The sequence below is a fragment of the Pipistrellus hanaki genome, assembly GCF_964339955.1.
Source record: "Pipistrellus hanaki genome assembly, chromosome: 15".
In the NCBI taxonomy this organism is placed as follows: Eukaryota; Metazoa; Chordata; class Mammalia; order Chiroptera; family Vespertilionidae; genus Pipistrellus; species Pipistrellus hanaki.
This window is the reverse complement of record NC_140517.1, coordinates 11,433,288-11,457,589: the sequence shown is the minus strand read 5'-3', so window position 1 is coordinate 11,457,589 and position 24,302 is coordinate 11,433,288. Positions and strand designations below refer to the sequence as shown.

The 24,302-nt window shown below is 54.5% G+C and overlaps 3 protein-coding genes across 5 annotated transcripts in view; 1 reads left to right on the top strand and 2 right to left on the bottom strand.

Moving 5' to 3' along the window:
- NFATC3 (nuclear factor of activated T cells 3) overlaps positions 1-2,744 on the bottom strand; it is an 88,732-nt gene extending 85,988 nt beyond the window's left edge. The window contains 1 exon segment of the mRNA XM_084861015.1: positions 2,287-2,744. Within this exon segment, the coding sequence (XP_084717141.1) occupies positions 2,287-2,389 (103 nt within the window). The 5' untranslated portion in view covers positions 2,390-2,744.
- The window catches only part of LOC311610140 (dipeptidase 2-like), a 564,319-nt gene that overhangs the window by 506,106 nt on the left and 33,911 nt on the right, over positions 1-24,302 (top strand). The gene's annotated exons all lie outside the window — the stretch shown is intronic.
- DUS2 (dihydrouridine synthase 2) overlaps positions 7,746-24,302 on the bottom strand; it is a 34,457-nt gene continuing 17,900 nt past the window's right edge. For 2 of the 3 annotated variants that reach the window (XM_084861107.1, XM_084861105.1), the window contains exons 9-17: positions 19,410-19,475; positions 19,181-19,251; positions 16,766-16,852; positions 15,131-15,299; positions 12,581-12,702; positions 11,147-11,296; positions 9,745-9,832; positions 8,614-8,687; positions 7,746-8,380 (exon numbers count right to left, since the gene is read on the bottom strand). In XM_084861107.1, coding sequence (XP_084717233.1) covers positions 8,143-8,380; positions 8,614-8,687; positions 9,745-9,832; positions 11,147-11,296; positions 12,581-12,702; positions 15,131-15,299; positions 16,766-16,852; positions 19,181-19,251; positions 19,410-19,475 — 1,065 coding nt within the window. In that variant the 3' untranslated portion in view covers positions 7,746-8,142. The remainder of the gene's footprint in view (positions 8,381-8,613; positions 8,688-9,744; positions 9,833-11,146; positions 11,297-12,580; positions 12,703-15,130; positions 15,300-16,765; positions 16,853-19,180; positions 19,252-19,409; positions 19,476-24,302) is intronic. The other variant, XM_084861106.1, reaches the window with a different exon arrangement.

Here is a 24,302-nt window from a genome sequence, read left to right as displayed (position 1 = left end):
ATATATATATGAACTAGAAGTAGTAATTGCACAATATTGTGAATGATGAAATGCCACTGAATCATTAACTTTAAAATGGTTTATGTCATGGGCATTTCACCTTGATTTAAAAAACCTTTAAAAAGTAGCTACTAGATTATTTTATAGTGAACTTTTTTTGTCACAAATAAAATTGCTCAAGTTTAACTTTAGGAATTTCAGTTATAAATTTAACTTTAGGAATTTCAGTTAAAAAGTGTCAAACCTTAACTCCTGCTAAGACCCGTATTGATCACCTGGGCTTTTTTTTGGCAAAAATAAATAAATACAAATCATTTTTTGGTCCTGGCCGGTGTGGCTCAGTTTTTTGGGCATCGATCGTCCCATGCACCGAAAGGCTGTCAGTTCAATTCCTGGTCAGGGCACATGCCCAGGTTTCAGGCTCCATCTCCAGTAGAGGACATGCAGGCGGTATCCCATCAATGTTTCAAGCTCACATTAATGTTTCTCCCCCCCACCCCTTCTTCTCTCTCTACAATTCAATTTTAAAAAACCTTTTTTAAATTTCTTAAAAAGCTGTTTTGCCTGGCCAGCATGGCTCAGTAGTTGAGCATCACCTATGAACGAGAAAGTCATGGTTCAAATCCCTGTCAGGGACATGCCCAGGTTGTGGACTCAATCCCCAGTGTGAGGTGTGCAGGAGGCAGCCAATCAATGATTCTCTCATCCCAATATCCCACCTGACTCTGGGCTGCCTTCCTTTGTTTGCTGTTTAACCTAGACCCCAGCCTGATTAACATCTTTACTGATCATATATTTGGTATATAAACATTTGGCATATAATGTGCTCTAATGAAGTGTGTGCCCGTTAAGTTTGCGGACATCACCAACTCTTTACCTTCTTTTCAATGAAAATATCCATTCAAAGTAGTTTTTATTTTGTTAAGTCTCAATAACCTAAGTACAATTCAATGCCACCATCTCCAGAAATACAACTTTCTCCCTTTCTGCCTGTTTTAACAGAACCACCGTTCAGTCTGCCTGTGGTTCAGCAGCAGTTACTTGGGTATGTGCCCCACTCAACCCCACTTCCCAAGCTCCTACAAAGCACTTCACAGTACCTTCGACATAATAGGTGTGCAAATGATGTCAGTGGAATCGAAATTAACTATTGTAAATTATTTATTATGTTGAAAAGACATCTAACATGTAAAGACTGAAAGGACTGATATTAAATAAAAAAACACACACAGCCCAGAGAATCCTTATGACTCACATTCAAATATGCTTTTCAATGCAACGCTACAGAACACTGTTGCTTATCAAGATGAATAGAAAGTAATTCACCTAATACCCGTAGAGAATAAATAGGGATTAGTCTTAATCCATCTCCCCTTTAAAGTTCGCCGTACGTAGGCAATGTAGGGAAAGTGAACTTAATGAACCACGGTATTTAAAACCAGGTCACAGAGGGCTCCAAGTCCCCAGCCATCCTGTTCCTATTTCCTGATTGGTCTGACCTCCATGTACGATTGTGCCCAAGCCTTCCCAAATCACGATCTCCTTTAAAAAACATCTTCGGGGGTGAACTTTTTCTTAAAATAACACGGACTTCCAGAACGTGCAACCATTATGAACCAAGCACCCCACCCCCCCTTTCTTCTCGTCTCCCGAAACACTTTGCCTCAGAAAAAGAAACCTACTTTTCAGAAAGTCCCGTTACAAGTTACACGTCGAGGTAAACGTGGACCCTAAACTTGCACGAGCGGACTTCACACGACAGCATGGCTCTCCTGGCAAGGCAGACTTCAAGGACGTGGGCACACATTTCAGGGAGCTCCTCCTAACTCTTCAAGAATGCGCATCTTTCAAATAAAGATTTTTTTTTAAAGACTAAGAATAGATGAAAAACCAAAGTGAGCTCACGCTTCCCAGGGACCACCCCATTTGCTCCGCACCACGCTGGCAAAACGGCGACGCCAGAAGCCACTGGGGCAGGGGCCCCGACCCTCGGCCTCCAACCCCCAACCCCCCGCGGCGCCCCCAAAAGCCCAACTGGCCCCGGGCGTCCCGGAGTCGGGTTCCCCCGCTACTTGGTTCGCTGCAAGCCAAGCCCGCGCCACCTCCACATCGCTGCGACCCACACGCCTCCTGGGCGATTTAAACCCGTTCTCCGCTCGCCACACGCACGCAGACTCGGTGTTACCGGACACCGGGCGACCGAAGGACCAGGGAGAGGCTGAGCTCGTGCGAACGAGAAGAGGAACGGACGCGGCTCCGTCCCGCCCGGCCCGGCCCGGCACCCACCTGCAGGCCGCGAGCCCGGAGGCGCCGGCGCCGGCGCCCCTTCCTCGCCGAAGACGAGTTTGAAGTCGAGCTCGTCGTGGGCGCCACAGTTTGCAGTAGTCATCGGCGTAGCCCGGGGTGCTGTATGGCTCCTCAGGCGGCGGCGGCGGCGGCAGCGGCACCGGGGGGCAGCTACAGCGGCGGCGACGGCTCCTCAGTGCCGCTTCATGCCGGGTCGCGCCAGCCAGAAGGTAGCGGCGGCTCCGCGACAAACTTTCCGGGCGGGCACCGCGACGCCGAGCGTTCCGTTCCGAACTTTAGAGCTGGCCGCGCGCCGAACTGCACCCGGAGCTGCCGCCGCTGCCAGCCTAAGCCGCCACAGTCGCCCAAGTCGACATCCCCCGCCCTGCAACAGCCGCCGCCGCCGCTGCCGCCGCCGCCGGCGCGCTCCCGCGCCGAGGTGCGCGTCCGGCCCCGCCCCCTGCCGCGCGCTCGTCTGACCGGGCCCGCCCATAGGCCACTGGCGCCTCAGGCTAACCCGGAGGCCCCGCCCTTTCACCCGCCTACTGCTTGACCTCGTCTCCCGGAGCAGGAAGTCACGTGACTCCGGAGCGCTGACTAGCCCCGCTGCTTCTTGGGAGTTGTAGTTTGGCCTCTATTCCGGTCCCAGCTTCTAAGCCAGACCCGCGCACCCGGGTGTAAAAGTCAACAGCCAGACCCAGCCTGGGCGGGGCGAAGCCGGAGACTTTGGTTAGCCCGACCAGTCCCGAGTCCGAGCTTCGTGTCGCTGTAGGCCCAACCCTACTGGGCGGGTCCCGCACTCCCTAGGCTGCGCCTTTGTCTGCCCCATGAGCCGGCCTGGCAGCTGCTCCCTGGAGCACGATCGGCGGCGCATTCGAGGTCTCGGCAGAGCTTGATGGGCAAAGTCTGTCCCCTGCTGGAAAGCCCTTCGTGAACTGGCCACACTCATGGACTAGTGACCTCTGCGTCCCAGGGCACATGAAAGCGGCAGGGATCGTGCTGTTAGTGGGGAATTGACACTGTTGTTAAAAGAACTGTTTTCACTTTTGGCTCCTCCCCAGCAAGCAAGTCTTCCCCTGAGACAATCCAAGACGCCTCCTCCTGGGGCCTGGGATGGAGGCAGAGCCCGGGGACGCTGAGCCTGGCTTGTTTACTTACAGCTGCTCCGAGGCCCAGCATGAACGCGGAGCTGGGCGAGCGGAGGTGGCCAGCTCCACTGGCTCCAGGACCACAGGGCGTAGCATCCGTCCTAGCCCGCGTTGCAGAGGAACCCAGTGGAGATTCAGAGATGAATTAGTGTCCTTTCAGGGGTGGGTGAGAGGCCAGCAAATCTATAATCACTGTCGAGATTAGGGCTGTGCCAAGAGCTCAGAGGTTCATAATCCCGCTGGCTACAAATTCTCCACAGGTCTAAGTATGAATTGGAGAGAGGGACAAGAGGTGAGGAAGATGGTTCCAGGCAGAGAATAATTTCCAGTCATGGAGACCAAAACTGCAGTGAGTCCTGACCAGAGTGGCCCAGTGGTAAAAGCATCAGTCTGAAGGGTCTTGGGTTCAACTCCCAGTCAATGGCACATACTTGGGTTGCAGGTTCAACCCAGGCCCAGGTTGGGGCATGCAGGAGGCAACCAATTGAAGTCTCTGTCTCTCCAACCTCCCTAGTCCCTACCCCCCCCCCCCCCACACACACACACACACACCATCACCACCACCACTTCCCTCCCACTCTCTTTAGAAATCAATGGGGAAAATATCCTTGGGTGAGAATTAGTCAAAATATATATATAAGAAAAAAACTGCAGTGAGAAGACAGTGTTGAGGTCACTGCAGGATATCTGGACTTTATGCTGAGGGCAGTAGGGAGCCACAGAAGGGTTTAGAGCAGGGTACTTCCATGTTCAGAGTTCTGAATGAATCACTGGGTTAAACAAAGTGGGGGAGGTTGGAGGCAGTAGAGAATAGTAGTAGTCAAGGAGAGGGAGCAAATGGCATTAAGTGGGTGTAACATCCTCCCAATAAGCTGCCCGACTTCAAAGGATCTCCAACCTTGAGGAACTGAGTGTAAAACCTAAGAGGCCAAAAGCCACACTAACTTTTCAAAGCCTTCTGCCCCAGGCAGATGGATGGCTGGCCTGCCAATTGGTACCACATGTAATATGACCCTGGTATAGTGGAAGGCCCCAGAAGGTTGTCCACCTTCCCTCCCTCTCCCCATAAAACAATGCAATTTCAGGCTGTGTCCCCTGCCCCCTCACACATACCTCCCAGGTTATCATCTGGATGGTGAAAATAGACCTTTCTCTAGCCTCTCTGTCCTCCAGACATGATTTTACCCTTCAGCTAGCCAGGCCAAGGGAAAGGCAAGAGGAAGACTGAGCTGTAGATGGCTTGAAAAATTCACCTATCCATCAAATGCTGGGTGATGCAGCTGTGTTCTCAGCCACTGCACTGGAGAAAACTCAGGAATCAGGTCTTGGGGAAGATTTCTGGTCTGGCGGAAACTGAGAACCCTGCCCTGCAGTGATGAGAGCGGGGGCAGGAGTAGGCAGAAACTTCAGGAAGAATGTCTTTTGTAAGAAAGGCAGCAATGGCTGGAAGCTCTGCAGGCTGTGACAGGACCCCGCCACAACACACACACACACACACCAATACAAGAACTCTCTCCACCCCTTTTCCTCAGTGAGGGCCAGGACCTCCCGGATGAGTTCTTCCTCGGGCCAGCTCCAAAACTCTCTTACATGGCAGGAGGCCATCTGGCTCACCGCCAGCCTTCTGAGAGCCCTGTGAAACCAGGAAGCTCAGGGGACCAGGGCAGTAGACAGAACCCTCGTCTGGGCTAATTGTGGGTCCCTTCATGCCTTCCCTCGCTCCCCTGTGAGCGCCAGCCAGGCCTGAGATTTAGGTAAAGCATCTATTTCATCAGTTGCTGCAGGCCTGGCTCTGAGTTCCCTTTGTTGAAAGCTCTGCTGTGGCCTCTGAGCCATGAGATGACAGCTTAGTCCAGTCTAGACCCCCTTGTTCCACATTAAAAGGAAGACTTAGAGGAAAGTCAAGAGTTTAGAAAACTTTCTCCATCCCACACATCCCCTTGTTTGATACTTCTTCTTTTTTTAATTTTTTTTTCTTGATTTCAGAGAGGAAGGGAGAAGGATAGAAACATCAATGATGAGAATCACTGATCAGCTGTGTCCTGCACACCCCCTACTGGGGATTGAGCCTGCAACCCAGACATGCGACCTTGACCAGAATCGAACTCGGGACCCTTTAGTCCACAGGCTGACGCTCTATCCACTGAGCTAAACCAGCTAGGGCTGATACTTCTGTGCCTGTTCGCCACCCCATGACAAGGCTGGCCATCAGGGACCTGAGGACTGCCCTTGAGCAGCTCCAGTCTACAACTGAAGAAAGTTAGTTGCTGAAGTCAGCACAGGGTGCTGAGAAGACAAGGTCAGCACTTTGTCCTCAAATGCTAGGCTAAGGAGTTTGGACTTGATCCAGAGGGCAGTGGAGAGCCATGGAAGAGTTCTGAGCAAGAGGGACACCTGGAAGGAACTAAGTGCAGGACTGCAGGGGTAAGAAGTTCCCCATCCATGTGCACAAAGTCCAGTCTTCCTGCTGGGTCTTTGGAAGACTTATAGCCTTACTCATCCCTACGTCTCATGTTCTTAGCAAAATCATTTGTCCCCAAAATGTGATGAGCTAGGAGGAAGTCCTCAATCAAGACGGCTAGAATGGATGGATAAGTGTTGTGGCCACTAGCCCAGAGAGGGGTTTGGGTGACTAAGAGGCCTTAGTTTAAGGCGGGCATGGTGAGAACAGTGGCTGGAACTTTCAGACCTGACTGGGCCCTCCGCTCAGTCCGAGGTCTTAGGCATGTCACCAGGTGGGCCTCACTGAGGTATGCTAAAGAGAGACCATTTGTGGGCAAACATATTTAACCAAGATCTTTGTCAGACATCCTTAGACATGGAACATGTACAGGCCCCCTACCTACCTGCTCGCCTGGGAATGACCCTCTCCCCAGTACTTCTCCTGGGCCCTCAAAGTCCCCACACTCTTAGTAGCTAGCTAACCTCTACCCCTTCCTTTCCTTCTCTACAGCCCAAAAATGAATCTGACCCCACCAGAGAAGGGATTTCCCCAGAAAACCACAATGGTGGGCAGAGAGGCTGGATGACAAAGCCCAACCCTACTGGGGAAGTGGATCTTCAGGGGTCCTCCCATCAGCTCTGACTGGCTCAGGATGCCTGGGGGTTGAGGGGAGGGCCACTGGGGCTTCATTGTCTGCCCTATTCCAGTCAGGGTATAAGAAAAAGCAAACGGGGCATTTTTACGAAGACGGTTTTATGTAAGAAAAATCAGAAATTGTACCTAAAGCTTGATGGCTGAGACCAGACTAAGCCTCAGTCCCTCTCCTGGGTGGGGTCTCATTTCTGGGAGCGCTGGTTTGGGCAGTTAGTTAGGGAGGCTCATCATAGTGAACTCTCAGGGCCCTATCACAGGGTAGCCTATTTATCCTCCAGCCAGCCTCCAGCAGGCAGAGAGCAGCCGATTCCACTCTTAGAGGAGGGCCCTCAGCCCCAGTGAGGACTAGAAGCGACTTGCCCAACATCAGAAAGCCAAGGACTCTGAGAGGCAGAGTGTGGCAGTGCGGATCCTTATCTATACACAGAACAGCACAGCGGGTGCAGGGAGAGGCAGCCCCAGGACTGAGAGAGAGGTTCACCCGCCCAACCCTTCACTCGGGCTGGAAGGGGTCAGGGGCTGCTGGCTGGCACAGGGACCTGACCCTGGGGAGATGGGAGGGGCATTTCTTTGGCCCAAAGGGGATTCCCCCTTCCCACAGAGCTCAGAGGGGGAGAGGAGAAGCGGAGTGTTTACAGCTGAGGAAGCAGGAGTGGGACTGGGCAGGGACCTTTGGTCAGAAGGCCCCTCCCCGTAAGCGTGGGTGGCCTCACAGGGAGTTGAGTTGTGGTAGCCGTTTGTTTGCTTCGCACTGCCAGGAGGAAATTAAAGAGAATCTGCCACTTCCTTCCGGCCCAAACGGGATGGAGGGGGCGGAGGGCGGGGCAGTGGCGTGGGCGGGCAATCACAAGGGCCCAAAATTGTTGTCCTCAGCAGACTCCTCTGCCCAGAGCAGGCCCCTCACAGGTGTGAGCTCCAGGCGGCTGAGGCTCAGACCCAGCACTCCCAATCTGCCTGAGCAGGTCCAGGTAACCCTAGCTGTTCTCCAGCTTCCACGTCTTCTTTCTTCAGGAAAGCCAACCGATGGCCATGGCCTCAGGTTTACCACCAAGAGAATGGGCTTCCTGGGCCTTGCCTTCCTGGTTCAGTTCAAGTCCATTGAGCACTAAAGGTGATTTCCCTGCCCCCACCTCCACCCAGACTCATACTTTTTAGGGCGCTCCAGCTCTTCACAGAGGGTGGAAGTAGAATAATCATGCCAGCTCATCCATTAGTCCATGTGTGAAGATGCCCAAGGCTGAAGCACCCGGCCATGGGGAGGGCCAGAGGGTGTCTTTATTGCACTGTACCGATGTCAGGTTAGGGAGGTGCTACCTGGAAAAGCCCCTGTTTTTTAAAGAAAATACTGAGATCACTGGGAACTTGGCCCTGCTTCTCAGATCTAGCAGGAGAGATGGGTACACTGGGCACACCTTGCCCATATTCCAGACTGATGGTCCAGGCTAACCTCTTAACATGTCAGGCAGGGGCAGCAAATTGTCCAATAGCATCTGGTTCATGCTCTGTACCCACAGTCGTCTTAGGGCCGGGCTCGTTGACCAGGGTCAAGACAGTGATCACCAGCCTTCCAGGGGGCTCTCGTCACCATGGTGACCAGGGTCAAGACAGTGATCACCAGCCTTCCAGGGGGCTCTCGTCACCACTTCCCAAGGTTACAAAGGGCTTCTTGCACAGCTCCCCAGGCACTGCTGGCTCCTGAGCTCTGGGGCCCCCGGGGTCTTGGTCAGGTGCCTCCCTCTTACGCTTGTGCAAAGAGAGGCTCTCTTCACTCAGTCGACCCTCAGGGAGGCCCTGGCTCCGCAGACAGACGATGGCTGCAGCCTGCTCCGCCAGTTTCTTGGACTTGTCCCTGGGCAGATGAGGCATGGGGCGTTAAGGCAGGGAGGCAGGCACACCGGTGGCAGGACTAGAGGCTGGGAGGCCTTAATCTCAAAACCCTTGTCACAGATTCTGACCGAACTGAGGAAGGGGTCATAACCCAGGGATGCCACTATCCAGGTACACCGTCCCCCCAAACTTCCGGGCCAATGCTACAAGCAGGCCCTCCACCCAAGCCTCTAGACCACCGATGAGGAAACTCACCACAAGGTGGACTGATACTTTTGCTCAGCCACAGTGACAACAGAGCGGAAGAGACGATCCAGGGGGCGTTGAACCTGGTGCAAAGAGAGCAAAGGAACAGGGATGCTGCATGAGGGCAACAGGAACAGCCCTGGAGGCGCCCCTGCAGGGTCACGTGGAAGGCAGAGAAAAGAAAGTCCTTCCCACCTCAGTCAAACAAAAGCCACCTGCTCCACATGTCCCCTCCCCAGCGGAAGTGTGTGGCGCATCTTCCGGGGGGAAAAGGAGGGAAAAAGATGGATACACAGACAATGACACCACAGCACATCTGCAGTTCTCTCATGGACCTAAGCAAAAGGCAATCAGGGCCCTTAGCTGTGCATGACTATGGAGTCTCCTCCTACTGACATCTGGATGGGCCAGGTCTCCAAAATAAGTAGTTCACCAGATGGCAAAGGGGTAAGAGGGGACAAGGACTGGGGCAGAGATCAGGTGATGTGGCAGGAGAGCTGGGGGTGGGGGAAGGGGGAGTTCTCATGCTCTGAGCTACTGAGGAATTGAGCAAGGGAATCAGAGCTCAGATTTGCTTTAGAAACGTTACTCTGGCAGAGGAGGACACACGGTTCAGAAAGGACAAGCTTGGAGGTCAGAAGGCCAGTCCAGAAGAGACAGAGCCACCTACATAAGATGGTTATAGGGGCCAAAGGAATTGAACCAATACTGTCTCAAAATTTTCACCGAAGGGTCCCGTGTCTAGGGCCCAATTCTTGCCTCATTCGCTGAGGCCTGATCCAAAAACGTGTCTAAAATCCAGGTTTGAGCATCCTTCCTAAGCCAACTGGCCATTTCCAGAGACATCTCCCCTCGCTAAGCAACACCACTGGGCTAGCCCAGGCAGCCCTTTACTTAGGTCTCTAGTTCAGTTTTGTGAGAGAACCGAGAATTAGACAGCACGCCCACTGTCAAAGGGAAGGCACTATCAGCAACGGACCCGACCGCCAGTAACCACCGTGTGCCTACAGAGGGCAAAGCCAGGCTCCGGCCAAGCAGCCTGGAGTCAGGGGTACAAGCTGTACGTATATGGGGGTGATAGCCCCAGCTGTGGGAATGCTGTCGGGCTAGACTCAGGGCAGGCCACGGCCAGGAACTCACCGTTTCATATACGGGCTGTGCCAACTTCTCCCTCCGGCACCATTCCAGTAGGCACATCTTGGGGGTGATCTGGGGTGAATATGCTCTCCTAAGGAAAAGAGGGGAAGTAGTCAGGGCCCACCCACTATCACCAGCCCATTTCCCAGCAAGGGTCCTGGTAGGAGCTACAGGAACAGAGACATCGAGCTGCTGCCTTTAAGATTCCTGTATCACCTGTCTTTGTGGCCTGGTGGTTGAGCATCAACCTATGAACCAGGAGGTCACGGCTGTATTCCCAGTCAGAGCACATGCCCAGGTTTCGGGCTCGATCCCCAGTGGGGGCTGTACAGGAGGCAGCCAATCAATGATTCATCGTTGATGTTTCTCTCTCCCCCTCTCCCTTCCTCTCTGAAATCAATACAAATATATATTTTAAAAATAAGACTCCTGTGCCTATTCCCCTGACCTCCCATTTCTGTCCCACCAGCAGCTTGTAGCCTGCATTCTGCCAAAAGGGAAGATGGGCTTCAGCGTGCGTAGGGAATTGAAGTGGGAAGTGAACTCCCGCACTCTGAGCTCCAGCTGGAAAATAGCCTTTGACGGCCAAGAAGGAAGGTTCGGTTTGCCTCTCAAGACAAGATCTGGAGGGAGTGGGGAACACAGGTGGCCATACAAAGGTCTCAGGAATCTAGCTTAGTACACCCTAATTATGTCTGCCGAGTGTCAACATGACCCACTGCTGCTTATCCCCAGTGGACTCTGGTTTCAGAATCAGTCTGCACCATGTTCCAACTTCCTACCAGGGGCTCTCCATGGATGTGACTGCCCAACAGCTGTCCCTACACCGCTCCTCCCAGGCCGGTGCCAGACAAAACCAGCTCCTGGCCTGGGCCTGGAAACCTGAGAAAGGCTTAGCGACCAGATTGCAGAGGACAAGGATGAGGGACCCAATCAAAGCTGAGTCACAGCCTGAGGCAATGATTGGCCTAAAGCTCTATCTGCCTAGAGAGGACGCCCTAGGGCTGGTGAGGGGCAGTGGGTATGGGCAGGACTTGACAGATAAAAGACCAGGGTCCCACCGCTCTTGGAGAGCTCTTTGTAGGCAGCCAGTTCCTCGGGGCTAGGGGAAAAGACTTTCAGGAACAGAAGGAGAGAAGTCCTCGCACCCGAGAGGTGGGGAGTGGGTCAGGGCAAAGATGGGTCCAGTGGCCCTTGGGACAATATGCATGACCTTGACAGCACTGCCTGGGCTCTCAGGGACTATCTTCTCCAAAGTAGCCTTGTTGGGTGGCTGAAAATTGAGAACAAGTATCCAAACCAAAGAGAGCGGTGGTCCCCCAAACTTGTCGCTAACCATGTACAACAGCCAGCTTGCCAGCAAGGCACTGGCCCTGGCCTAAGCTTAGGCCAGCTGGACATCTACCGGTCAAACTTGACAGCCATCTTAATGACATCAGAGGTATCTTCAGCCGGCTCCTCCGGCTCCGCTGGGGTCCTGGCCAGGACCTCGGCCCGCCGGGAGTCCAGTTCTCGTGTGGTCTCCTCATAGAAGGCACCAAGACCAAAGGCCTCACTACAGAAAGACAAGTCAAGTGGGGTAAACCCTTTAGTAGAGCCAGCACCCAGGGAACTACTGCAGGAACCAGGGCCCCACCGCCGAGAATTGCCACTCCATATGCACCAAAACACATGCAGGACCTGGCCATCAGAAGGCACCTGCTACCCACCCCTGGGATCACTCTGGACTGGGGGATGGACAGTGAATGTGGACCCCTGAGGGTGGCCACTGAGCTTTGGACCACTTTGTAGGCAGGGCTGGGTGGAACAGTTTCTTAAGGTCACCTCCATCATCTGAGCCCAGCCTCTCTTCCCAGGAGGAGCACACAGGCAGGTCTCCCAGCCAGCAGTGGCCAAGCTGACCTACACAGACCAAGCGCAGCGGCATGCAGAGCCTCGTCCTCATGTGTGCCCACAGAAGAAAAAACGGAGGCCTGACCACTGAGTGGTTCCCCATTTCCTGCCCCGGCCACAAGCAGTTAGGCCTCACCTAAACTGAGGAACCACCCAGAGCAACAGTTATACTCTTGAAAAGTAAAGTCTTGAGCTCACGAGACACCTGGGTCAAGCTGGTGAAGTTAGGTGGCACAGGGACAGAACCAACACCACACGCCCAGGATGAGGAGGGTTTCGGCAAGGCCTTTTCCTCTAGGGAGCATCTCAAGGACAGGTGGACGCTCACAAAGATGGTTGTCTGGGGGTAAGAATGGTTCAGAAAGGCTTCTTTGGAGGAGGCAGGATACAGACTGCCAACATGAGGGGCAGAAGAGTCAGTTCGAGCAAAGGTGTGGAGGTGGGAAAAGAGGAAATAGGGAGCTGAGGGAACAGACACTAGGTCAGGTTCTGAGGACCCCAAATGTCAACCATCTGAGTAAAGGAGCAAGGGGCGGTCTCTCAGACTGCAGAGTGATGGAATGTGGGCGCAGCTCAGGCCAGGGGTCCATTCTGCACCCCCAACTCTCCTGATAACTGGGACTTGGCGGCATTGCATGTGATTAAGGATCTGTTACCAGGAAAGCCCCTTCTTCCCCAGGAATTCCCAAGCCCAGCCCTTGCATTCCTCCATCCTGCTAGTGCCCCAGTATCCAAAACTTTGCTGCTGAGATCAGTCCAGGGACGTCGAGTTCCAAAGCTTTGACAGTGTCCCCTTCTGTGCGGCAAAGCTGTGGCACAACCCCACTCCTGCACATCGGCCTCCGAAAGCTGTGTCCCTGGGTCCCTGGGAGAGTCAGCTTAGGGCTCAGGGTAAAGCCTGGGCAATGCCTGCAAGGACAGATGGACAGCCCCCTGCCCCTCTCACCAAATTTCCCGGGAAGACTGAGCGGCATGGAGCAACTTTCCCTGGGGTGACTCCAGCTGTTCTCGCAGCATCTGGCACAAGCAGTGCTTGGTGTTGGTGTAGTGATTGTCATACTGCACGGCCTGGAAGAAGAACCAATATGAGCCCACCTGCTGGCCCCGAGGCAGAAGTGTGCTTGCAGCCTAGGTAGTGGGACCTCATTAGAGCCACCTGGCCATCTAATCTTCCAGGTAATGGTACAAAGCTCAAAGGTCACAGCCAAAGCCCCCAATCAGGAGCACTCCCTACTGGACAGCCTGTCTGAAGTCCAGATGTGCAGGGATCCCCTCTGGCGTCAGCCACCAGAGTTAACCACAGAGGGCCTGCTGCCAATCATCCTGTAGGACAGGGCGGAAGAACACGACAAATTCTGGTGTGGCAGAAAGAGCCCCAGGACAGGGTGGGATTCTTCTGTTCCTTATAACCATGGTAGATACCTTCCCTTCCCATAACTTTTTATTTTTATTTTATTTTATTGATTTTTTTACAGAGAGGAAGGGAGAGGGATAGAAAGCTAGAAACATCGATGAGAGAGAAACATCAACCAGCTGCCTCTTGCACACTCCTCACTGGGGATGTGCCCGCAACAAACGTACATGCCCTTGTCCGGAATCGAACCTGGGACCTTCCAGTCCGCAGACCAATGCTCTATTCACTGAGTCAAACCAATTTCGGCCCTTCCCATATCTTAAATGGCCTGTCTCCAAGTTCTTCTACATGAGTCAAGTACAGCACCATCTACTCAGCATGTTCACGTGTGTTACTTGTCACTTCACTGAGCTATACAAGCATGGGGAGCAGCTGAAGCACTACTTCACAGGCCAGAGAGCATGCGTGAAGGGTATCCCAGTCCTCCAGAGCCCCCTCTAACTCCTTGCCCACTACCCTTTTCTAATCACACGAGGCCTCTATTTCAGTCCCATCACTCGCTCAGGACAAAGCAGGGATATGTGGGTGAGCCCCAGCCGGCCTTGACTCAGCTTACTTGGGACAGAAAACATCTGGCTGGACCAGAAACAGCCCTGCCTATGCTTGAAAGCCGCTCCCTTTCTCCAGGAAAACTAACACTCTTTGTTTTGTTTTTTAACCTCACCCAAGAACATGCTTAGAGAAAGGAAGGGAGAGAAAGAGATTTTTTAAAAAATGATGTGAGAGAGAAACATCTATCAGTTGCCTTCCATATGTGCCCTGACCGGGGATCGAACTGGCAATGTTTCACTGCAAAGGACGATGCTCCAACCAACTGAACACTCCGGCCGGGCAGCACAACAAACACTTGAAGATTTGCCACAGGTCAGGCTGAGCAGGAATGATAAAAGCAACTTTCACCCAGTGAGCAAGCTCAGCACAGCTGAACATGTCTTCCCTATTACAGACTTGCCAAAAGAGCTAGACACCTGATGTGGGCTGAAGCGAGTCCCTGTGCCTCTGGTTGACCCAGGCCACTGGAGAGGGAGCAACGCAGTGGTGATCGTGAGAGGAAGGGAGAAGGCCCAATTTGGTCACCAACTGGCCTAACAGGACACCCAGAACCAAGGGAATGACAGCTACAGCATCGAGCAAGGGAGGTTTGAGGACAGAGGCTGCCCAGCTCTGGGCAAGGGCCTCAGGAACTCCTATCATCCCCAGCCCTGGGGAGACCCCAAGTGATGTCAGCCACTGCTGCCAGGGCTTGAAGAGGACATAGGCAGTCTGCGGGTCTGAGAAGCTCCTGACCTTTCCAGGAGGGTGTGAGCCCCAGGATGGAAGAGGAGGGTGGAAGTCAGCTCTGGGTGACAGTGCAGGCCCAACTCACGGAAGAATGTGAGGACCATTCACTACCCCCACCTGTAGACACGCACGGCTGGCCACAGAGTCCCACAGAGTTCCAGAGGTGTGCCACAGGGACAGGCAGGTGAACTTGTCAAAAAAATTCCTTTACGGGGAAATGCCCCTGGCACCGCCATCAAGCTCCCAGTAAGAAGAAATAGCTGTTCCTTAAGGAGAGGGTTAACATCGGGTTATTCCCTAAGTTAGGGGTTAAAGCATTCTGAGAATTAGCAAGAGCAGAGTTTTGAGTGACTCTGACTGATGAAAGGTGACACATCTCTATGGAGATAATCAGACCTCAACAACAGCAGCTACTACGGCTCCTCCCCGCTGTGGCTACTCTGGCGCCAACCCATTGGCATGGGTATTTCCAGTGACACAGACCCCACTGTCACTGTGCAGGCATGTGTATGTGTGGGGTTGAAAATGAAAAAAAGGTCGTGTTTGGGGCCCCAAAGGCATCCTGGATCCAGAGGTCCCTGCTGTGACCCCACACCCTGGCAGCTTTAGAAGGAGGTAGTTAGGGGTACCCCTGCCTGGCACTCCTTCTTCATACTGCAGCCTGGGGACCAAAGGTGAGAAGAAAAGGAGAGGGACAAGGGGGCTGCTGGCAGCTGGCGGCTCGGGGCTGCCCCAGCGCGCTTTCTGCAGGAATGGGCAGACAGGGAGAAAGGTTTGTCCGAAAGAAGTGCAGAGACGTACGTATCGGATGTACTTCTGCATGACCTCCTCCAGGGGCCGCAGACCCTCCTTGAGGAAGATGGATGGGTTCCACATGGCAGCTCGGGCCACCATCACTGAAGAGGCTGCTGTAGCCTGTCGGAAGTCCTCGATGTCCAAATAACCTTGGATGTGGTCGTGAGATCCTCCACTGAAAGGCGAAGGGGTTGAGGGGGGTGAGAGGGGGCCCCATCTTTGTCCCAGCATTCTCAGAAAAAGGCAACTCCCAGGTCTGTCTCCCATGAACTGTGTGTGGCTCAGCTGTGAGCACCTGTGGAGCCTGGAGATTCACACACACACACACACACACACACACACACACACACACTGTGGGGTCAGGAGCACTGAGATAATACAGGAAAGCAGCCCAAACTATGCCTGGCACTTAACAGGTATCCCTGAGATTTTACCTTCCTTCTACTTCATCCTGAACAGTGGCTAAAGCCAGCCCACATTTGAAGACATGGGTCTATAAGTGGACACTGAGATTACAGGAATCCCCACCCCCCAGGCTGGGGTACCTATATGCCCACTAAGGGCTGGGTCAAAAGCCTAGAGAGGGAGCAACGCAGTGATGATAGTGAGAGGAAGGAAGGAGGCCCCGTTTGGTTGCAATTTCCCTTCCTGCCACCGTGCAGACCCAAGGGCCCCATGGTGAACTGCTATCTTCATCTGTTCCATTAGGAGCCAGGCGGCAGGCAGCCTCAGTCCAGAAACAGCACTGTGTGTTTGTGGGGCGGGGGGAGAGGGGTGGGAGAAGCAGCAGTAAGAGGGTCCGGTGTCTTGAGTAGTCCTACCCTTTCCAGATCACCCCCAAAACTCTTGGCCTGGGAAAGGCTGGGCCTGGCTACCAATCCCACCCTTAGCTCTCTCCCTCCATCCCAGCAGGCAGGCAGGCATGCCTTCTGTTGGGGCTTTAGGGCTTTGGAACTCCCCTGTTCCCATCCTGCTATCAGGTTCCGTGCCATCTGAGGTGCAGGGCTGCTCTGACTCCCCACTGGCCTCACAGGAGCAAATGGGCACTGTCTGACTACTAAGTCTCTGGGTCGGTCTAGGTTCCAGGTCCTGTGGCTGCCCAGATTGCTTGTTTGGACTTTGGATTGTGATTGGCCTTATGAACCTTGAACCACCCAGGGTGGGCAAGAGTAGGTTTATTTGTATGGAAAATAATACAATAAGTAATAAATAATACAAGAATAAACTCTTTGTTTCATGTACTCCCGACTGAAAACCTATTTTGCCCACTCCTGGATAGCTCTGTGTGCTCTGACTTGGGCCTCCTCACCCTCCATCCTGCACACCTAACCGTGGTGTGACATCACCTTCCCCTGGGCTTGCTTCAGTGACCACCTCCTTGCTCTCCCTGTCCTCAACCCATCCATCAGAATGCCCTGGTTCCTGCCTACTGCACACCTACATCAGCCACTCACCAGGAGCCAAGAAACAGGACAGGCACTTGTCTGCCTCATTACCAGCTTCATTGCTCATACCACCCTTTCTCCCTTTCCCTTAAGGTCAGACTTTAACGCTGTCTCCTTCCCTTTCTATATGCCCGATCAAATCCCCTCCGAGTGAAGTGCGGCATGAAAACGTCAACGATGAGGAAGGGAGGCTTACTTGGCTATGACAGGAATGGAGAGGGTTTCGGCAATGGCTTTGATGGTTTCACAGCTGACAGGGTGTTGAGGTCGCTCCTCCCGCTTCCTTGGAGATAAACAAAAATGACGGGCTGAGGGCTGAATGCCAAAGGTCATGTCACAGTTCACCCAGGGTTGCATTAGTCAACACATTGTCCTCCCTACTGAACCTCAGGAAGGTCACGTGGCCATCACGGATAAGGTGTCCAGGCTGCGGTGGATGGCTCTCCATGACCTCTGCTGTGAGGGGCAGGAGCAGCACAGGTCTCTGCTGAGAAGGCAAGTTCAGCTCTCGGAGGCCTACAGGTGAGGCACAGCTGCAGGGGACTGATGCAGAAGGCTGATGTGGGTGGCCTGACTCCAAAGGTCACTCCGCCTTTCCCTGGCTTCCTCTCACCTTGACCAGCGATGAGGGACAGTGCCATAGGCATGCTAATCCCGGTGAACTGGTCCTGCCCTCCCTGAAGGACTAGGAGCAGCTGCTGCTGTTCAGACTGGCCACTCCCACACAGCTGCCTGTGCTGAAGCTGAGCTGCACAGCTGATCCCGGGGAGAGGCACCTGGCCCCGGGTAGACCCAGCAGCCAGGGCAGACCGTGGCTGTCACGAGACCCAGGGGAGGCAGCACCACAACCTAGGTCCCCTCCTCCTAAGGTCAACTGCCAGAAGTTCGTGTGGATGAGATGAGGCTTACAGATGCCGAGGTGAGCCCTGACCTAAGCTGTGCTCAGGAACAAGAAAGAGAGGTGGCTGACCAGACAGCTCTTACCCAGATCTTGTCTGAGTGTGTCCCCTCTGCTACACTCAACCAGAGGGTCAGGGGCCACAGGGCCTCAGAAAGCTCAGTTCAACCCAGCCTCTGCCTTCACCTTCCCACTCTCAGCAGCCAATGCTAGCCATCCTTAACAGCTTTGATGGCTAGAGTCCCTTCTTTTTTTTTTCTCTTTTCTTTTTTGTAATTGTTTGACTCCACAAAAATCAGAAGGCACTAATGGACAGCCAACCCATCCCATGGTGCTCTGAGTGAAGACAAGTCAGCTTAGATATATGATGGACTAAAATCCCACTACTTAAGGCTGCAAGCAGTGAGAGGAACAGCCATCAGACAGAGTTCCTTCTTATAGGTGCTGAAATCTCTCTCCATAGTGTTTCCAACTACTGGTAGAAAGGAGCCTTATAAAGCAGAAATACCTTAATTTTCAAATGCAGAGTATGGTACTCTGAGAGGCTAAATGATTTGTCTAAGGCTACACAGCCAACAAGCAGCAGAGCTGGGATACACAGCCAACAAGCAGCAAACCACGCAGTCTGGCCCAGATGGAGTAGACGAATGGGTGAGTCACCCATGAACCAGGGGGTAACGGTTAGATTCCCAATCAGGGCACATGCCCAGGTTGGGGGTTCAATACCCAGCAGGAGGTGTGCAGGAGACAGCCAATCAATGATTCTCTGTCCTCGCTGTTGTTTCTAACCCTCTCTCCCTCCCCCTCCTTTCTCTCTCTGAAATCAATAAAAACATTTTTTTTTTTTTTTTTTAAAGAAAGAAAATTAAACTGAATCTTGCAGGTCACAGGTCTGCAGTCTGAGCCCAGAGCCTATTGCCTCAGGGTATATGAGGGGTATGGGATGGCCTTTCACCTCCCCCTACTGGCTTCTATCAATACAGCTCTGCTTTTCTATTTTATATGTTGGAGTTCTGGGTTCCATTTTCTGAAAATGCTAGAAGAGGCACAATCAGCAAAGCATGGGCTGTTCCCTCAAGACCCCTGACCGCAAAAGGACCATCACTCAGGGAAGAGAGGTCACTCTGGCCAAAGTCTACTGACCTGGGATTCTACCCAAAAGCACAGCTTGGATAGAGGAAACAAGTTTGACTGGGAAACCCAGGGTAGCTTTCAGCAACACCTCAGCTCTCAGCAGACTGTGCATCAGCTACAGACACAAGGACTGTCTCAAGCAGTCACTGTGTCAGCTGGCAATCCAACGGGGGCAGACAAAAGAGGCAGCGCCTTGACAAGAACAGCGGTTGCTCAACATAATGGGAAGATGAGATTCAGAGTCAGAGTTCTAATTCCACCACTTCCTGGCTGCATGATGCAATTTTGGGCAGATCATTCCGTCTTTACCATTTACACGTCATGAGGGTAAGGTCACTTCTCCCTCCTCCTCCTCTCTCTGTCTCTAAAGCTCAGTGAAGTGCCTACCATTCAATGAATGAAACAAAGAAAAATGCAAGCCCATACAGAGTTTGACCACCATCAGGATGTCAAAGAGCAAGGCAGAGGTAGGCTGCTTAGTAGAAGAGAACTTAGCTGTCACCTGGGGGTCTGGTGAAGGACCATTGAGATGGCTGAGGACCTTCCTACAAGTCAGTCACTAGAAAGGCAATCACTCACCTCCCATGAACTGCGATGGCGGCAATGCCAGTCCTCTCTATCCGCTTCACAAGGTTCAGGGTATCTTCCAGCTGAGGGAGAGGGCCACACAGGAAGGTTACTGAAGCCACAGAGGGGGCAGCTGCCAGCTCCCTCCTCCAAACCTAATTCAGCTCCTCAAAAATGACTGACACCCCAAAGAAACATCGCCCCCAAAAATGGACGTTCAGATGTAACACACCATCCTTACCGATGGTAGGATGCGAATCTTGCAGGTCACAGGTCTGCTTGTCCCTTTAACAAGAGTGCTGAGGATCTGCAGAGAAAACACAGAGCATCTGTCCCTTCTGGCACACATAACCACAACGTCTTATATTAATTACTTCTGCTACAGACCCGTGTATCCCAGTGGCATGGACATGGCTGTGTCCACATGGATGTCTGTTGCACACATACATGTAAGCTCCATGAAGGAAGGAGTCCACCTTCTTTCTATGCTAGCTCCTCGCCTGGCACATAGTGGTATGTATACTATTTGGTAAATGAATGAATGAATGAATGAATGATGGACCTGCATGTATGCCTGTGTAGATTACAGTGATCCTTTGCCAGGGCAAACATGTGAGAGCTTAAGATTCCACCTGGTATTTCCTGAATGAGTTTACAGGGGTAGGGCTGGGAATGTGTGTGGGGTTTTTTTGTTTGTTTGTTTGTTTTTGTTTTTAAATATATTTTATTTATTCATTTTTTACAGAGAGGAAAGGAGAGGGATAGAGTGTTAGAAACATCGATGAGAGAGAATCATCGATCAGCTGCCTCTTTTACACCTCCCACTGGGGATGTGCCCACAACCCAGGTACATGCCTTTGACCGGAATCGAACCCAGGACCCCTTAGTCTGCAGGCCAACGCTCTATCTACTGAGCCAAACCAGTTTCGGCGGGAATGTGTGTTTTTATTTATTTATTTTTTTATTTTTTTTTAAATCAATCTTTATTGTTCATATTATTACAAAGGTTCCTCATTTCTTCCCCCTTCCACCAGGTTCCCACCCCACCCTCCGCCCCCTCCCCATCCCCCATTGTCCTCATCCATAGGTGCACAGTTTATGTTCAGTCTCTTCCTCCCTCCCTTTCCCCGATAGTAAATCCCTTTTCAGATAGTAAATCTGTTACTTAGCATTATCTCATATCAATAATACCTCCACATGCCCAATGATACACTTCACACAAAAGACATTTCCAAATAGGTCAACCAGCCTCATCCAGGCCCCACCCAAGGCACTTACAGATCAACACCCCAGTGCTATACTAACTCAACACTTCCAGATCTAAGCCTTCATCACTTGATTCAGCAGACCCTCAAGTTCCCGCAAAAGTTTCCAGCCATGTCTGAGAGGCAGCCATGGGCAGGTACAGGCGAGGAGCGAGCTGTTTCGGGCCTGGCTGCTCCGGGCCTGGCCTCTGTTGCTCTGGTTCGTTCCACAACCAGCTGCTCCGGGTCTGGTCACTGCCGCTCCCGATCTAGTTGCTCTGGACTTGGCTGTTGCTGCTACAAGCCTGGCCGCACCCGACCCGGCTGCTCTGGGACCGGTTGCTCCGGTCCCGGCCGCTCCGGGCCTGGCCGCTCCCAGCCTGACAGCCGCTGCTCCGGGCCTGGCTGCTCCCAGCCTGGCAGCCATTGCTCCTGGCCTGGCCGCACCAGACCCGGCTGCTCCGGGCCTGGCCGCTCCCAGCCTGGCAGCCGCTGCTCCTGGCCTGGCCGCACCAGACCCGGCTGCTCCGGGCCTGGCCGCTCCCAGCCTGGCAGCCGCTGCTCCTGGCCTGGCCGCACCAGACCCGGCTGCTCCGGGCCTGGCCGCTCCCAGCCTGGCAGCTGCTGCTCCGGGCCTGGCCGCACAAGACCCGGCTGCTCCGGGCCTGGCCGCTCCCAGCCTGGCAGTCGCTGCTCCGGGCCTGGCCGCACCAGACCCGGCTGCTTCGGGCCTGGCAGCTCCCAGCCTGGCAGCTGCTGCTCCGGGCCTGGCCGCTCCCAGCCTGGCAGCCGCTGCTCCTGGCCTGGCCGCACCAGACCCGGCTGCTCCGGGCCTGGCCGCTCCCAGCCTGGCAGCCGCTGCTCCAGGCCTGGCCGCACCAGACCCGGCTGCTCCGGGCCTGGCCGCTCCCAGCCTGGCCGCCGCTGCTCCGGGCCTGGCCGCACCAGACCCGGCTGCTCCGGGCCTGGCCGCTCCCAGCCTGGCAGCCGCTTCTCCAGGCCTGGCCACTCCCAGCCTGGCAGCCACTGCTCCGGGCCTGGCCGCACCAGACCCGGCTGCTCCGGGCCTGGCCGCTCCCAGCCTGGCAGCCGCTGCTCCTGGCCTGGCCGCACCAGACCCGGCTGCTCCGGGCCTGGCCGCTCCCAGCCTGGCAGCCGCTGCTCCAGGCCTGGCCACTCCCAGCCTGGCAGCCACTGCTCCGGGCCTGGCCGCACCAGACCCGGCTGCTCCGGGCCTGGCCGCTCCCAGCCTGGCAGCCGCTGCTCCTGGCCTGGCCGCACCAGACCCGGCTGCTCCGGGCCTGGCCGCTCCCAGCCTGGCAGCCGCTGCTCCTGGCCTGGCCGCACCAGACCCGGCTGCTCCGGGCCTGGCCGCTCCCAGCCTGGCAGCTGCTGCTCCGGGCCTGGCCGCTCCCAGCCTGGCAGCCGCTGCTCCGGGCCTGGCCGCACCAGACCCGGCTGCTCCGGGCCTGGCCGCTCCCAGCCTGGCAGCCGCTGCTCCGGGCCTGGCCGCACCAGACCCGGCTGCTCCGGGCCTGGCCGCTCCCAGCCTGGCAGCTGCTGCTCCGGGCCTGGCCGCTCCCAGCCTGGCAGCCGCTGCTCCGGGCCTGGCCACACCAGACCCGGCTGCTCCGGACCTGGCTGCTCCCAGCCTGGCAGCTGCTGCTCCGGGCCTGGCCGCTCCTAGCCTGGCAGCCGCTGCTCCAGGCCTGGCCACACCAGACCCGGCTGCTCCGGGCCTGGCCGCACCCGACCCGGCTGCTCCGAGCCTGGCCGCTCCCAGCCTGGATTCTTCGTGGTTGTCTACTGCTGTTCTGGGCCTGGCTGCTCCCAACCCGGCTGCTCTGGGCCGGGCTTCTCCGGGCCCAGCCACTCCGTGTCTGGGTGTTCCTGGACTGGCCACCCTGGGCTTGGCCGCCTCTGCCTCAGGCCTGGCTGCCACTGCCCCAGGTCTGGCTGCTCCAGTGCTGGCCGTTGATGCTCTTGTTCTGGCTGCTGCTGTTCTGGGGCCTGGCCACTGCTGCTCCGGGCCCAGCTGCCACTGCCTTGTGCCTGGCCACTCTAGGCTTGGTCGCCGCTGTTCCAACATTCTGTCCCTTTTTTCTCTTCTTTTTTTTTTCTTTTTTAAAAAAAAACAAAACAAAACGCATTTATGTTGCAATGTTGGCTGGTGCGTTGAGTTCTGACTTAGTCTTTGATTTTTCAAGATCTTCTTTGTATTCTTTCTTAAGTAATTTTACTATCATTTGCTCTCACTTGATTTCTTCACATTGAGAACTTCTTTGGTTTCTTCCTCCTTGTCCTGGGAGCTCAGCAGGTTGGCCTGTGGCACCCCTTTGTTCTCCGCGGGCTCCCGCGCTGCTCCAGCCTGTTGCCGGGGTCGGCGCCGCCCAGGAAGCAGCCCCCGTCCTTGGCTCCGTTGCCAGCGCTCAGCAGTCGAAGGCTCAGGGGCACCCCCCCCACGGGGGGCCCCGTCGCCCGGCTCCTTGCTGGCGCCCGGCTGGCCGGTGTCCGGCAGGGGCTCCTGCTCCTCGTGGCGTTCCTCCAGTCTGGAGCTTTCTTTCTCCCTCCCACTAGGGGGGTCCAGGATCAGAGTCAACAGACTGTCCTCTGCGCACAGTGTGCGCGACTCCGGGGGCTCGGCCTTTCGCCGCGCTCCCAGGACTCCACCTCACAGCCCCGTCTCCCCCTGCCCGAGCCTGGGTCCCCAGGGACTGGCCCAGACCTGGAGTTCGGGGAGGTCTGGACTGAGGCTCAGAGCTGCCGCCGGAGGCTTTGTTTCTTCCGGCTAGGGTAATCCAGCATCAGAGTCAACATTCAGTCCTCTGCGCGCCATGTGCGCGCGACTCCGGGGGCCCCGCATTTTGCCGTCCCCCGGGATTGTCTCCCCCTGCCGGAGCCTGGGTCCCCAGGGTCTGGCACATAACTTGGGGCTCAGCGCTGCCGGTTTGGGGGTTCAGCCCAGGCTGGGGGTTCTATTTCCTTCCTGCTAGGGAACGCCAGGCAGCACCCAGCCCTCTCCTCCTCTCCGGCTGCGACCTCTCCGCGCGCGTGTGCGTGCGAGCGCGCAGCATGTCTCCGTACCTTAGGCTTTTTTTCAGCTCCTCTGATTTTCCTTCTGGTTTTCTCCCTCCTTCCTATTGTAGAGTTTTCAGTCAGTCGACTACCTGTAGCTCTGGGCAATGTCCACTCTACATTTTAGTTGTATTCCTTTGAAATTGTTGTGAGCTGCTGCGGCTAGGTGTATACCCGAGCAGCCATCTTGGATCCTCCTCGGGAATGTGTGTTTTTAAAGGCTCTGCCCAACACGCTCCCTCCTCAATATGATGCTGAAGCCTAGTCCTGGTTGAGAACACGTGGCTCACAGCTTCTTTCCTGCTTGAAGGCAATGCTCCCTTAGTGCTGTCTGAAGAGGGAGGGAGCAGGAAGGCTTGGGCCCTGTCCTCACGTACCCCGCTCCTTAGGGGAATCACGTATACAGGAATGAAACTGGCAACGGAGAAGATAACACAGTCTATATATATATATATATATATATATATATATATATATATATATATGTGTGTGTGTGTGTGTGTGTGTGTGTGTGTGTGTGTGTATTGATTTCAGAGAGGAAGGGAGAGGGAGAGAGAGAGAGATATATCAATGATGAGGGAGAATCATTGATCAGCTGCCTCCTACTCGCCCCCCACTACAGATCAAGCCCGCAATCCAGGCATGTGCCCTTAGCCGTAATTAAACCCAGGACCCTTCAGTCCACAGGCTGATGCTCTATCCACTGAGCCAAACCGGCCAGGGCAATAATCAACATATTAAAAGGTGTGGGGTTTTTTTGCACAGTAATTGAAAAGAACTTGAAATAAAGATCAAGAAAATCATATAGGAAAGTG